This window comes from Cimex lectularius, unplaced genomic scaffold (genome assembly GCF_000648675.2).
Source record: "Cimex lectularius strain Harlan isolate CLEC.00 unplaced genomic scaffold, Clec_2.1 scaffold202, whole genome shotgun sequence".
Taxonomy (NCBI): domain Eukaryota; kingdom Metazoa; phylum Arthropoda; class Insecta; order Hemiptera; family Cimicidae; genus Cimex; species Cimex lectularius.
In genome coordinates, this window is record NW_019392803.1 from 438,493 (window position 1) to 454,985 (window position 16,493).

The following is a 16,493-nucleotide window of genomic DNA, read 5'->3' on the forward strand; positions in this document are numbered from 1 at the left end:
TAAAAAGCCCAATTAAAACAAAAACAATAAATATCTTCAGAAGATTTGTAAGTAAATACCTCAATTTTAATATTATCCCGACATTATATTATTCGTAAAACGTGAGGGGGTTAACTTTTATTTACACAATTGTGTGTTGTTGAAACTTGCCTGGATCTGCAATAAGAAGTTGAATTATTCTCACCGAAAATTTCTACCATTGTTGCGCATTTACATGGACATAAAGGCTCTTCTATTCGGAATAAAATGAAATGATTGCTAATATTTTTACCCGTTACGAGGTGGAATCAATTGCCGGGAGAGCAGTGCCAAAGTGGTTCGATCTGGCAGGAAGGATATTGGGGAAATAAAGACGGAAAAGGCGGATGATCCATATCGCCTATCGCCGGTTGACGGATACGTTGAATCGTTTTTGATCAAGTGAAAACCAGATTAACAATACGTTATGCAAATGGACCTAACATGGCCAAATATTTTCATAAAAATTAATAAACAAGTCCGATTTTGCAAGGGTTAATAGTTAATTTTGATAACTACTTACAACAAAAAAAGCTCGTACTAGGTTTTTTCGACCAAAATCATTCCTGACATTTCTTTCCTATTTGATCGGCTAACAGCTTCAATTGAAGAAAAACATCCTGAATTCGCAAAAACGAAAAATTTTATCAGACAGCAACGCACCTATTTTCTATCGAACAGGATTCGCTACAATCATTGTGACTTCAATTTATCATACATTTTAACACCCACGTAATATCTAGCCCTTTCTATCCCATTTTCGATCACAGGTGTTTCCGCCAGTAAATATTGGGTTGATGCAAATTAAAAACAGGTTTTCCTTTTCGCTTCACTTTTAGTACCAGTTGTGTAAACAAAACTAATCCATTACGCTTAGGGATACATAAATACATTACGCTCATTAAAGCCCCATCTCGCTTTCTTTCTCTTACAATCCTTTTAGTAAAAATATTTAATTCAGTCTGTTCAGTGCCTTCAAACAAAAGGATAACTAAGAGCGATTTTCGGCAAATTTATATCTACGAAGCCCTGAAGATGATCTCAATAAAAGATCGAAACGTTGGATAAAGAAAATGTTTTTCTGAAACCTACATCACATCCGACCGCATCTCACGATATCTGAATAACTATCGATTACCTGTCACTAATCTCTACACATATATCTACGAATTTAAACTTGGACGAAATGCAGCGCAAATAGCTCGAAACATTAATGACATTTGGGGCAAGGAACCATAAATGAATCCACAGTGCAGCGTTGATCTAAAGAAATTCCGTAATGGATATTATTGGGTTGTCCGGAAAATAATGCAGGATTTTGGTATTAAACAAAAAAAAAAGAAACTAGTTACTTTAAAGCAATGTTCTTTAATCAAAATAATTTCCCATACTCTCAATACATTTCTCCCAACGTGTTGGTAACTTTTNTTAAAATCCTGCATTATTTTCCGGACAACCCAATATTATGACCTCACGAGCAAAGAAGGGGGTGGCCGTTCATCGACTAGTTAAAGGCTATAGTTCAAGCTGACCCCACAAAAACTACTCGAGAAATGGCGGAAGAACTTTATCTTGACCAATCTGTTGACATCGTTCGCCACCTGAAAGCTATTGGGAAAACAAAGAAGCTCGCCAAATGGGATATATTAACTTGGGACGAAAAATGGATATTGTACGACAGTTGATAGCGTTCTAGACAGTGGCTGGATAAGAATGAAAAACCAGGGCACTTACCAAAACTAAGCTTACGTCCAAAAAATTATGTTCACTATCTGGTGGTCATCTGCATTACGGCAACCTCAATCCGGATGAAACCATCACTACTGAAAAGTACTGTAATGAAATTAATGAGATGGATCGAAAACTGGGACAATTATGGCCAGCATTAATCAATCGGAAGGGGCCTATCCTTCTTCACGACAACGCACGCCCACACGTCGCACAACGAACTTCATGAATTGGGTTATGAGGATTTACAACATTCACCAAATTCACTGGATCTTTCTCCCACAGATTATCACTTTTTAAACATCTCAACAACTTTTGTGTGAGAAACGGTACAGAAGCCAGAATGACATTGAAAATGCATTTCGGGAGTTCATCGATTCCAGAGACCTTAGTTTCCACTCTTCTGGGATTAATGCATTGGTTATGCGTTGGCAAAAATATATAGATAGTAATAGAAGCTAGTTCTATTAAATATATATTTTTTTAAGTTAAATTGTAGCTTGTTTTTACTGAACATCAAAAACCTGCATTATTTTTGCATCAACCCAATACTTTTTTTCCGGAGAGAGTTAAATATAACTTTCATTCTTTTCCATGAGAATTTTTGAGAATGACAAATTATGTTTTATTCCAACTATTTAACAATACTGCTGTTAATAAAGTAATCAAGACCACTATGCTTGGAAATAACAACTGGACAAAATTTCTGATGGGGAAAACAATATTTTTTTAGTTTTAATTTGGAATTCAACCCAGATGGTTTTAAAATACTCTAAAATTGTTTATAGTTCGATATACCAAGAAAAATATTACCTGCAAATGTATCTCTATGCCGAATATTCCTTAGTACATTCAGATAACGTTTAACAAAAAAAGTTCTTAGGGGATTTGACAAAAAAAAAGCTCGCATTAGCTTCCATCGCACGACCACAGTCAACCATGACATCTGTCTTTCTATTCGATCGGCTAGTGGCCCAATTTAAAAAAACGTGCTGAATTTGGTGATATTTTTTAAGTTTTAATTTGTAATTCAACCCATATTGGTTTGAAAATACACAAAAGTTGTTAGCTCGATATACCAAGAAAAATAATATGTAAAACTATCTCTAAGCAGAATTTTTCTTAGTTTATTCTAATAACGTCTAACAAATAAAAGCTCTAGTGGGATTTGGCAAATATTGGGTTGTCCGGAAAATAATGCAGGATTTTAAGTTTTCATTAAAAAAAATCTATATAAAATATTCTGTTTACGTTTACAGGATTACTCATTNAATACCAAAATCCTGCATTATTTTCCGGACAACCCAATAGCTCGTACATGTTAGGTTCTTTCGAACGACCACTATCAACCCTGGCATCTGTCTATTCTATTTGAACGGATAATGGACCTAATTGAAGAAAACCATCCTGAATTTGCGGATAAAAAGGTGTCATTATGGCAGCAGCGCGCCAGGCAGTTCAAGACTCGCAAAAATTATTGTGATTTGAATGTTGAGTTATACTTTATGTCCCATTTTCGAACATACAGATGTTTTCCGCTAGTAAATACATTTTTATCGGTACAGAATTGAGTATGATTACTGACAATCATTCAATCTTTTCCATGAAAATTTTTGAAAACGACGAATTACGTTTTATTCAAACTGCTTACCAATATTTTTTCTTATAAAGTAAATATTTCCCGGGCAAAATCATTCTGATGGGGAAAACCAGTATTATTACCAGTATAAGTTAATTTGTAATTCACTGGATTTAAATTTTAAATACACAGCTTTTTAAAGCTCGATACACCAAGAAAAATAACTGTAAAAAGGTATTTTTATGCCAAATAATTTTTTCAATGAAACCTCATTAACTTTTAAGAAGAAAACAAACAGCATTTTATTCCGAATTGTTTACTTATTGTTTAAACTTCTTTTTTACTTCACATTAACAGCACCGTAGCACATTTAACGATTTACTCCCCCCCCCCAATACCAATAAAATTAAGCCACCGTAAAAGTCATTTACAAATTTTCAACACACGTCCAACGTAAAACAGAGAGAAATATAGGTTTTCCTAAATGTTTCATTCAAGTTTCAACCGCAAGGAAAACCTATTTGGATTCAGGCCGTCTCTAGATCGGATCGGGTGAGAAATTTTCACCACATCCTGTCATTTTTTTTCCCCCCAACTACCGGAATGAATCTACGGATCGTAAATTTGCGCCATTCAACATCACTTAATGTCAAGTTTACTGGGCTGTTTCGAGTAATGATCGTTCAGTTGGAATGAAACGGTCATATTAGAACTGATTCAATGACAAATCCAAACTAGTTAAATTATGAAATTACTTTGGACGGTTTGTTAAGACCGTCGAAATAGCAATCTTTATTACTGAGGGCTTTAACAAAAGATCGCGTTGAGTTTAAATGAGTTTCACCCCTAATTAGTGTTTGATACGATCAGTTGTATTAAGGCCAGTTTATACAACAAAACTTTAATTTAACAAACAATCCGTTCTTGCATAAACTAAAACTTTGTGCAATGAAAAGTATATTATTATTAATTTAACAGTTATTTATGAGGCAAAATATTAAAATTATGTGCCTACTCGCCGTTTAGCAAACCTCATAAAATGCCCCCTTGGATATATAATCCATTATTAAACAAGCCCCCTTCCCCCAACAAGAACATCAAGGACAGGCCCTGCACAAATACAATGCCTCTGAGGCTAGTGTTAGGTGAAAATGTGACACCTCCTTTGGGTACAGTGTCCCTAAATCTATTAACTTCAAGGAGAAATTACTCCAGGGAACTCCTATTCACTTTTGCCCACCCCTATTACATATGATGAGGTCTTCAATCAATGGGCGCAGTAATGGGCAAGATCGTGTACTAACTTCATTAATTTGACCCTTCAATTGTCAACTGGAAAACTAAAATGAAAACGCAAAAAATAAAGCATATCTCACATGTAGTTACAACATATTACATGGTGTTAAATGGAAAATTTATTTTGCCAAGAACTTTTTCATGATGGAGGTTTATAAGGTACCTCCTCTAATAGGTTTAGCCTCACTAATAAGAACTAATCAAACTTTGGAATTTTACAAGAGAATGAAGACTACCAACAGTTTATAAACTAAATAATAAAACTATATAAATACTGCATTATACATATGTAATCATGATTGTTTTAATAATACAAAAATACGCTAATTAATAATACTATAAAACCACCTTTTATAATAAGTTAATTTTTTCCTAATTAAATCAATAATGTGTCGGTAAAATGCATTCATGTTATATCACAGGCTCACCCTCGACCCCACCAATTTCTTTAGGGGTAATTAAAATTATGTGAATAGGGACTTCCCATTCCCCGATCTATCCTTTAAGCAAAGGACATATGAATGTTCTTTTCATCCAAAGCTTCTTCCTTCTATGATTTTCTCAGGATGCTAAAGCTTAATTAAACGTGAAGGGTAGAAAGGCCCCTCCATTAATAAACTTTATACAACTCCAAGAGCTTTTCAACAGAGTTGCTGTTGTGCTTCGTGGCCCCTACATTTGTAATTCTAAACAAAATTTTGATACTTATCGTAATATTTTGTTAAGGAAGATGGCCAGTTAAAGTAAATAAAGCGAGGATGGAAAATATATTGCTTTTCTTTATAGGTGGAGTATTAATTTAACATAAGGAATTCGAATTTGGTACTCAAGCCTTCCAAAAACATAATGTGAACCCAAATTGTTTAATTATTATTTAATAGGGTTATTCACGATTTTCTGAAAGCATAATGTTAACCCAAATTGTTTAATTATTATTCAATAGGAGTATTCATGATGTATGTTAAATAATAACTCGTTTTAACTTGAGTCGAGAAATATCCAGTAATATTGTGAATACCCTCTGTTGATTGGTGATTCAATGGTAAAGTCAGTACATATCTGTTATAGAAAATCAGAAATTTAACTATCAATTATATTATTTCATTAAGAAATTTTACAATAATCTATCACCTCTTTTTTGTTTTATTTTTCATCACTATACTAAAATTTATTTTCAGCAAAACATTATTTCAGTTTGTTAAACCGTCAAAAATTAATATAAATCGAGTTAATGTAAGTCAATAATTATCCTTTTATCCTGTTAATGTGAAGTACCCACAGCCTAAACATACACTTACGTTAACCTTCATCCGATTGCGCATACAGCACTTTTTTTCGCATATTATCCCCTAGCACGCAGTTAAATGCTCAGGAATGGCAGGTATTCTCAAGTTAGACCTTCGACCACTAAGAGGTGTAAGACTTCCGCATCCAATAGGTGCCCCTTTGCATCAGTGCATTTTTAAAGTTAACAGGCTGTGATTTGAAAGCCAAACTGCCATTTAGCGAGCAGAAGCGAAAATATTTTTTCACCACTTGAATTAAGATTTAAATACACATTTCTTTATTATTCAGTATTTTCAATGTTAACCATTTCTTCAGTTGACCAATGTGTGTATATTAGTTCGTATATAATAGTGTTATACTGTTGCTTAGTGTTTGTTTTTTGGCAAGAAAAGAAAAAATACCTCCCAAATTTGTGGCCAAAAAGAAAAGTTAATGGCAGGGGACTGAAAGCCAATATGATAAAGTCTATGAAGAAGAAAGCAGTTGTGGTTCTATCGACCACATGATACTGACTTGGCAAACAAAAACAAACAAAAAAATCATCGTCTACAATTTGACATTTACAAAGTTTTTAATTGGGAAAGCTCAAAAATAAATAACAAACTCAAAACAATGAAAATTAATATCACATTTTCAGTCCTTTGAGTTCCTATTTTTTTACAACTTCATTTTATTACTTTGTACTTGTAAGTTTTGGAGTTTCATGTTACTTTTTGTTATTTTTGCATTTATCCAGTAAAACTTTTTGATTAAAATATGCTTGTGAAGTTGTGTCCGAGATAATTTATCCTAACTATTATGATGTGTGACTAGAAAATGAAAAACCCAATAATAAAAAAGATTGGTGGCCAAACTGCTATTCGAATGAGCAGGAACAGGACACCAGGCCATGCAAGTGGATGAAGGTTAAATTGTTTTCTTTATATTGGTCCCAAATGGAATGACAAAATTCCTACTTTAATAAAAACAAAATTTAAAAAAGAAAGTTTTTTTTTTTTTTTTTTGCAAAGATCATTAAATCTTCGATCTTTAGTATTACAGGAGAGCGTTACATCCTGAAAATAAATTACCCACTTAATTTTACCTGTCTCCTTTTGTATATCAATTATATTATTATAGCACATTTGTAAAGTTATGTAATTTTATAAACCAATTTAGTATAAAAGTATTGGGGTAAAAAAAAGTATTGGTGGCCACAACAGTTAATGCTGACACAGCAGCTCGACTGAATTCAAATCCAACGCACTTCCAAATGGGCCTTTTTCAGTGAAAAAACATTAGTGTAGGGGTGGGGGGATTATCCTCTATGGTTGTGAACCCCGTAAAAAAAACTGATTGAAATTTGTTTTGTGTTGTGGAAACTATTATCCCAGAAATTTGGCCCATTTGCAATGTTCATAAGGTTACTACCATATGTTTATTAAAAGTACTTACCGAAACCATATCTTCAATAGCAAGAGTTGACTTAGACGCCAACATCACCATTCCCATTGCGATCGCTGCAGCCTCACCCGTGACAGCATCGTCTTGGTAAAGATTCATTTTCAACTGATTGTACACATCGGATTTATGTGTGCCCATTGCTGCAAGGCCCAATCCGAGGCATCCGCCATGTCTTACCATCTAATACAAACACAAAAATGAGTAAAAATCGTTGGGTTTCATAAATGAAAAAATCGCATACTTCGTTTTTGGCATCCATAAGCTGTTGGAGAAGGTAATCTGTAATTGCACCACCATGATTGGCATGGATCAACCCCAAAGCATACAAACCACCGCCCTCGGAATAACCAGAGGACGGACCAGGCTCGTTGGGCAGGTATGTGGACATTAGAGCTAATGCCTGGGATTCGTGTCCTCGGTGAATAACTCCAAGTGAAGCGGTTGCTACCAATTTAGCCCAGTTCGTAGCTCTTGCAAGCCATTCTAAATTGTCCCTGAAGCAATATACAATGGTTAATAATAAATTATATACCACCAGTTATTTGAATGTTGAAATTAATATTACTTTTTTGTTTTTAATTGGGATAATTCTATCATCCCTTCATCTATACAATGAATTTAAACTAACATTTTAACATTTTTAATCCATTTACAAAAATTATTTAGTAAAGTTACAAAAGAAATTAAGCTTAATTAACAAAAGAAAGGTCACTCTACTGTTAAGTTAGCATGTTTATACTAAAAATATATTAATTATTTTCTCTGGGTAAAAATTTTCAAATAAAATTAAATCAAACTGGTTAAATCATTGAAAACCAATATCCTAAAATGTATATTAAATCAAAAATCAATAAAATTGGTAATATTTACCTTAGAAATTGGTCACTGGTGGTACCAGCATGCATATAAGTGTTAGCGATCACTGTGGCTGTGTGACAGATTGATACACGAATGGCGTCCTTTGTATTTTTCAATATCAGCATGTCAGTATGATTTGATCTTATAAGAAATTGGAGATGTAGTTCAATGGAAACTTCACCACTCAATATCCTCGTTAATTTTTCTATCCTATTTTGGTACATTTTCTCGTCATCATTCTAGTGTTGGAAATAAAATGCAAAAAAAAATTAAAGTTTCAAATGATAAAAATGTTTTATTAAAATATTATTTCTTACCAAAGTGCTAGGATCTCGCTCTTGAGACGTTGACTCGGCTGCAGGTTCGACAATGCCTTCAACAACTGGGGAGGTGGTGGTGTGAGAAACCTTCGCTCTTGCAAGTGAAGGTATTGGAGCGGTTGCGCTCAAAGCTTGCACAATCCTTCCAACAAGTTGTTGAGTCGCTGATTCATAGATGTCAAAAGCGAGCTGATAGGCCATTAGAGTACTTGTCTAAAATTGTCAATATATATAATTTTTTTTTTTTATTTAGTTCAAATATCTTTTGAGGTTTTCAACACCACATACCTCACTGTCTTTGCAGAGCTTTTCCAAGATCTGGGCAATGGCCATTGTATCATCCAAAAAGATCAGACATTGGACCATGTTGACGTAGTCTGGAACATCAAGCCCTCTGTACAAGTTTACCAAACTTCTAAGGACTGTATTTCGGAAACCACGGTTTTGTAAAAGGGCCATTGATACTTGGAAAGCATACAAAAGCATCGCCGGTTTATCATCCTTAATAAAAAAAAATTAATAAATAAAATATATCTTTGTAAATATGAGCGTAAGACATACCGAAAGCATAATAGCTTTTTCAAAAATATCCATTCTTCTTGTTTCAAGAGCAATTCCAAGAGCCTGTTTGTACTGTCCTTCATCGAGACACCTTTGAAACATCCTATTTACGATGGCTTCAAGTCGATTATCAATGTGTTTGAAATCATTTGGGTTTTCAAGATTGTGCACACTTAAGGTAGTGTAATGGTCAATACATTTGGCTGTAAAATTGAAAATTATTAAAAATAATTCTAAGATAAAATAAATGTATTAACATTTACCGATTATGGTGTCAACATATTCAGATCTAGAGTTGACATCAAAGAGCTGCCCAGCACCCAGAGCATAATTTAAAGAATCTCTGAAAGAGCCTAAGTGGTAATAGACCTTACTAGCTACCAGCGCTGCCATTTCTCGCTGGTTGAAACCTTTGTCCTCATGAAGAACTTCACTGAAAAGTATTAAAACAAACAAAAAATTAAAATTACAAAACACTAGACAATAACAAATCAGCAAAATGGTAAAACATAAAATAATTTGATTTATAATACAGTGATGCAATACAATGTGTTAATACAAATTATTTATATAATAAAAATGTAACTGAATTTTTTTTTTTTTTTGGGTGGGGGTAGCCTGGGAGTTAAACCATGTCAGTGTTAAAATTTCCTTCTTTGGTCTGCGGGGTGCTGAATTTGCCATTCAATCGTAACCAACCATTTACGTCTGCCTATCCTCGCTGAGTTAGTCTGTCAGACACATTTAGTGTACATATTAAACCCAACACTAAATATGGCCAAATACCAAAACAAGTCTGGCAGACGGCTGCGAGGATTGGCAGACCAAAGTAACTGTAAAGATCAAATTGCAATTGCATGTCACTATCATCACAACCAAAATCACAACATTTTATTAAAAATTAATTAAATTAAAGTCTTGTTTACAAATTGTCACAAATTAAAGTTTACAAACCACTACCTTTATAACTCAGCATTGCACAGGGTATAATAAAGTATTAGTTATTTAACACATTATTTTGAGTATACATATTGCTATTGCTAGGTAGGAGCATATATATAAATTAAAGGAACACAATTGTATTTACTCGTGATATTAGATATTTACATATGCAGTATTATTTTTGTTTTGGATTACATTGAATTAAATAGTAATTACTGTTGTATTAGTTTAATTTAATTCAGCATTAAATTCATTGCAATGCTCTTGGATATACGATGTTTTTGGTGAGTCCATTTGATATATATGTGTATATATATATATATATAAATAACAAATCTCTTTGTTTCCTGGAGCATGCAACATGTAATTGTCCATGAGAAAACCATGGACTCACCAAATTCAATCCACATAAATAGCAATGATTGACCTTGCGATTTGTTTATCATTACTGCAAAAGCCAGTTTAATTGGAAATTGCAATAGTCAATTGGAAATTGCAATAGTGAATTGGAAAGGCACATCTGTTCGATTGGTGTTGGGCTGATGCAAAAATAATGAAATTTGAAAAGGCACTCAAAACTATTTTTAATTTTCATAAAATAAAGACAATTTCTTTGAAATATTTTCCATCACAAATTACACATCTTTGCCAACATGTAATAAGCGCTTTTATTCCGCTGACATAAAAAAATTTTATTTAGACTCACAATAAAGTCCTGGAAGGTGTTTTCGGCTTCATCACATTCTCTAAAAATTTTATCCCTCAAGAAATTATCTAAATGCCTAAAAACGTGTAAGTCTGTAAACGAGAGGTTGGGTGAATATGGCGGGTGCGGTAACGTTTCATATCCTTAAGTTTCCACAGAGTTGGCATTGCAACATGTGGCCTGGCATTATCTTGAAGAAAAATCGGCCCCTTTTGGTTTACTAAGAATGGATAAAGACGTTGCAGTTTCTGTGCAATTTGTCAATTTCTTGACAATATTTCTCTGCTGTGATAATTTGACCATAATTCAGGAAATTATAGTGAACAAACCGAACAGCAACTGTAACCTTTTTTCGATGCTGATTTGGTTTCGGGAAGTGTTTTAGTGCTTCATCCTTGTCCAACCAATGACCTGTACGTCTCCTGTTATTGTACAGAATCCATTTCTCATCGCAAGTGATGATTTGATCGAGACAAGGATTATTTTGGTGGTGTAACATGAGAGACATGCAAATTTCAAAGCATTTATTTCATTGTGCTCGAGTTAGTTCATGCGGTACCTACTTGTCAAGCTTCTTTATCAATTTTACTCCAGATGGTAAACAACAATTGTGGGGTCAACACTAAGCTATTCCACAATTTCCCATCTTGTCTTACATAATTTTAATGCAAGTTCTAACACGACCTTCTTGTCTTCGAGATCAAAATCAACAAGACGAAATCTCTGAAACCATCGCTGCACTGTGCATTTTGCTAATGCTCCCCTCCCCCCAAACTGTATTGATGTTATGCATATTGCCACACTTCACCCAAGTTTAAATTCGTACAAATAAATTTGATGAAAACCTAGTTTGGACACATTTAATTTCGCAGGTCCTCACTCTTATAAAATTCAATAAAACTTTTTTTTTTTATTAAAAAATTTTAAAAAAAAGTTAAAAGTATTTATTAAAATCGATAAATTATATTTGACGATTTAGCTTTGTTTACATGACAAGCATCTACAAAAATAAAACCAATTTTCAAAACACACATTAATTCCATTATATTTAGTGGTCTGATTGACCAAATTTACTTCTTTCAATTAATTAATCTTTTTTGTGTAAGGTCTTGGTTGAAATGAAAGTGGTTTGAATCCCGCTCGTGTCACTAACTTTTTTCATTTCAACCAAGGCCTGACATAAAAATATTAATTAATTGTAACATGCATTAATTTTGGATCAACCCAATACATGTTCAATTAGCACATCCTCTCCTTACAATTTTATTAAGAATATTAATATTATTTCAATTAATTATCCTTTTTATTTAAGGTCTTGAATTTGAACCCATCAACTTTGGCTAATTACGCCACCGCTCTAACCCCTTGAGCTAAATCGTGTATTCAATCCACCCGGACACCAACTCCTCATCTCAACCTACAACCTTTCGAATTTTCATTTTTTTAACATATTTTCAAATGTCGTGTAATCAGAATTTGATTCTCAGCAAGCTATGAAGTGGTACGGGGGAGCTGTTAGCGAAGTAATTACTTCTTTAGTTATTATAATAATCCATATATGTTAATTGACCCTAACCTACCCTAACCATTTAATTTAAACTGAGTTCGGTAAACAACGTTTATTAATATTTTACATCATTTACAATTGTTCATGTATACATTACCTGTATACGTGCCTGTAAAAGAAAATCGGTTTTTATAGTTTTTGTCTTTGTACATTAAATAAACGTTCATTTGGAGCACTTTTCTCAATTCTGACGGTTTGGCGGTCACGCCACATGCCGCCGGTAGTTCGTTCTCCTACCTACGCCACTGCTGCCTATAATAAAGATACAACGATGTAATTTGTACCTAACTATCTTTACATCAGCGAAACTAATTCTGTAGGTTTTGCGACTATAATGTATCAATAGTTGTCCAACTATAAATTATTAAGTAATTTTTTTCGACTATAGAGTGTTAGCGTAGTTTTTGCGTCCATTGACTGTCAGCGCCTCCAAATCGGAATTTGAAAAACGCGGGAAGTGTTAAACGAAAAATTATCGTAAAACGGTATTATTTTGTGTAAATCCTGACGTCACTTATTTGTAATACGTGCCTTTTTTTATAGTTTCTAAACACTAATAACAACAAACTGTGAAATTTTCAACGAAATCGGTCTATTGATGGTTAGAGCCTCGAAATCGAAATTCGAAAAAATGTATCATGCCGAGAGACGAAGGGCCTGTCTGAACAGCTGACTACTGAAAAAAACGGACGCACAAATTCCTGAAATCTCACTTTTTTTGTAAATACTGACGCCCATTAATTTATATATCCACTTTATAGACTCTAAACCAGCCTGGCACTAATGAAAACAAAGTGTGAAAGTTTCGTCGAAATCCGTTCAGTTTTCATTTTTTCGATTAGCACACATACGAACATATATATACATACATACACATACACACACACACAGATTATATATATATATATATATATATATANTATATATATTACATAGTTAGATAAATCATTTATTAATCAATTTAATACAGATTTTAAAGATAATCATTTAAACCATGAGAACCGTCTTTCTTGTTTTGTATTATTGTATTACTATCATTTCCGAATTGTAAACTTTGTACAGTAGCAGAAAGATAAATAAATAAATCAAACATTTTCTTTGGTCGCCATTCAGGTTTGAAGATTTTAGCTTGATCAGCATCTGTTACACTAATAAGACAAATTTAAATATTTGAACCAAGTGAGAAAGACTCATAGGGCATGGATACAATGGATGTAGCTTAAGAGATTTTTGGCGTAAAACTTGTCGAATAAATTGAGCTCATATTTTATATATAGTATTCATTATAGTTTAATAATAAACAATGCATTTGCAACACTAGCAGCAGTTCTGGGCCCGAATTCCGGCAGAGCCCGTCAATATTTAATTAAGAACAGAGTGTAAAAGTATTGTAAAGTTGTTTGACCTTATCGACTAGTCCAGCATATATTTTATACATAATAATTATGCATTATTGTTGAATAATAAACAATGAGGACAATGGTGGCTAAGTAGTAGGGCGTCTGACTCATATTTAACATGCTAGTGGTTCTGGGTTCGAATCCTGGCATTGCCTATGGATTTTTAATTAAGAATGGAGTGAAAAAAGATTTTTAAAAATGTTCTAACCACTCATACATAATACTCAGGTTTAAGTGTTAAATCACAATAATAAACAACGGAGGCAACGTTATATTTTAATAATTTTTCATTTATATCGGGAAGCCTGAGAGTTGAACCATGGCATTAGTTTGACAAGAACAATAAAAATTTAACAAAATAGCACTAAATTATGATGTTTGATTAAACAATTTTATATTTGGCACTATATCATGCATCTTAACCATGGTGTTTGTTTTAAACAACATATTATAACTGAAAAAAAATTATACTTTCTATAACATAATTAATCATTTACTGTTTTGGCTGTTGAGTGTTATCGAAGGTTAGATTTGAAAGATGATGAAGTCAAATGTACTATTTTGCCCATCTTTACCTACAATTTTACCTAATGTACTTAGTAGGCTGTAATGTCATTAATCTAAGTGTTTATTTTGTAATATTGGTTGTGATGAAATGTTTATCTATTAAAACAAATTTTGCTTAGGGAAGGTTTTGGGTCCTGAAATTTTGAAAATTGTCTGCCTATAAATCTTTGGACTTAAAGAGAGAAAGAGTTTAAATTTTCAACACTTAATCAGAATGAGAGATAAGATTGTCATAAAGTGAAAACTTACATTTTCTCAATAGCTTCAGAAATTTCCGGCCAGAATTCGTCGACTATCAGGTTGAGCTTCTTCAGGGCGAACTGCTTGAGCTCGGGCATCGGCTCCTCCAAAAGCGATATGATACCAGCTAAAAATAAACAATTTCAAATCAAGGGTAAGTTTTTTAAAAGTCGATATCGGCTTGAATTTCAAAAATGACTCGGCCTATATACAGAAAATAGGTTTATAACGTATAAAAACGCCTCGCGATACGTGAAACAAAAATTGTTTGCACACAAGCAAGGGGATGACTTGTATATTTAGAACGTAATTGTTAGTAAATAACGCCTATGTTAAAAAGACATTTGTACTATTAGTTAGAATGGGTTCGTGCTGACCTGCAGAGGTGATATTCATCTTGGAAAACTGGAATTTACTTATTTAACGCGAATCAGAAGAAACGAACCGAATTGAATGACTGTTTCCTCGAGAGTGAACTCACTCGGTGACTCCGGGTTTCAACCTCAAGGCTAGGTTTGTTCCCAGGGCTGACCCCTTCCAACGGACTTTCCGACCGACAAAATACAAATACACAAAATCACTCACAGACTTTCAATAACAACTTTTTAAATCTAAATCCAAATAAAAAAAATCAATCGTCGTTAATTATACAAATATATTTCTTGTAACTGAATTCAAAAAAATATCGAAGGGGGGGAGAGGCAAACTTCCTACAAGTCATGGTCTAAACAGATAAAACTCGCATTAAAACAAATTAACTTAATCTAAAGTATAAATCTTCAAATATTTAACAAAATACTCGTTAGATTTATCAATATTTTGTGATATTGAATCGGTTGGTTTATGAATAGATCAACTGAGACCACTCACAATTTAACATTTCATATTATTTCTACTTAATCAAAGACATATTATTTACAATTGATCATCTGTCTTTCATTGAAAGAAGCAATGTCTAAAGTGTCATATATATCAATCACTGTTTTACACAGGTTAATGCATAATCTGGATCTCACACTATGGTCTGGATGAAAATGGTAAAGGTTGGGTGAGTATGTAGATTCACTTTCTGTAAATGATGGTTCTAGAAACAGAATTGCTGTTTACAACAATTCAGTTTTCAAGCATTAAGCAATCATCGTTATTATTTATTACATTTTTTATTTAATTATTTTTTGAATTTCTTGACACCCTCCAAAGAAAAAACCATCTATATTTCTAAGAGGGTGGTACAAACAAGCTCTTACTAATTATTCATTTATAAAAGCTCAAATCTGGGCATGCATACATGTGTAAAAAGTTCAGCTTATCACTTCTCGCAGTCCACTGGCAATTCCAGCTTTTGTCTTTTCATTGAATTACCAGCAGGTCTTGAGAATCACCCACCCTGGGTTTTGGCAATCTGGGGACAGGTCTTATCCATCCAGCTGGTTGGGTGCTGGGTGCTATCAACAGCTAGGACATTTAAGCACCAAACACAATCAGCTCCTAAATCCAATAATTTAAATACATTCTTACTTACCAATCAATTAGTGTGGTGGAGTACTTGATATTCCTCCGTCACCCTTTACACTTTTATATAACTAATGAAATTGATGGTCTCAACATTCTGCTATCGACCCTCTCATACTACACATTCATGTTAATATATACCTTCACCCACACAAATAATGATAAAACCCTATCATTATTATACTCCAAGAATCAGAAAAGGGACCCAGAAACTCGCTGTCATGTTCAAGCACAATTCTCATATCAGGTGGCATTGAACGCTCATGGGACACATTGAGCAACCTTTCAAGGCATGCTGGACACATACATGGGCTTTGCCCTAAACGTAAGTGTCCATGTGTCAATCTTGCGTGGCCTATTCATAATCATGTGAGGAGGACCCTTCTTCTACGAGACAAATCCCTCAAGGGCCACCTATCAAGTCCTTTTGATATGCAAGAGCTTCTCTGCTACCCAGCCCACCGACGCT

At 33.6% G+C, this 16,493-nt stretch overlaps 2 protein-coding genes across 3 annotated transcripts in view; one reads left to right on the forward strand and one right to left on the reverse strand.

Moving 5' to 3' along the window:
* The window catches only part of LOC106669366 (26S proteasome non-ATPase regulatory subunit 1), a 438,166-nt gene extending 423,130 nt beyond the window's left edge, over window positions 1-15,036 (reverse strand). The window contains exons 1-9 of the mRNA XM_014398791.2: window positions 14,890-15,036; window positions 14,522-14,639; window positions 9,354-9,523; window positions 9,091-9,293; window positions 8,818-9,030; window positions 8,527-8,742; window positions 8,222-8,448; window positions 7,593-7,845; window positions 7,343-7,531 (exon numbers count right to left, since the gene is read on the reverse strand). Coding sequence (XP_014254277.1) covers window positions 7,343-7,531; window positions 7,593-7,845; window positions 8,222-8,448; window positions 8,527-8,742; window positions 8,818-9,030; window positions 9,091-9,293; window positions 9,354-9,523; window positions 14,522-14,639; window positions 14,890-14,908 — 1,608 coding nt within the window. The 5' untranslated portion in view covers window positions 14,909-15,036. The remainder of the gene's footprint in view (window positions 1-7,342; window positions 7,532-7,592; window positions 7,846-8,221; window positions 8,449-8,526; window positions 8,743-8,817; window positions 9,031-9,090; window positions 9,294-9,353; window positions 9,524-14,521; window positions 14,640-14,889) is intronic.
* LOC106669369 ((S)-2-hydroxy-acid oxidase GLO1) overlaps window positions 1-16,493 on the forward strand; it is a 36,190-nt gene that overhangs the window by 15,360 nt on the left and 4,337 nt on the right. Inside the window, exon 1 of one of the 2 annotated variants that reach the window (XM_014398797.2) lies at window positions 15,465-15,560. The exons of the other annotated variant lie outside the window; for it this stretch is intronic. The gene's annotated coding sequence lies outside the window, so the exon portion shown is untranslated. Of the gene's footprint in view, window positions 1-15,464; window positions 15,561-16,493 lie in introns of those variants that run through there. 2 annotated transcript variants of the gene reach the window in all.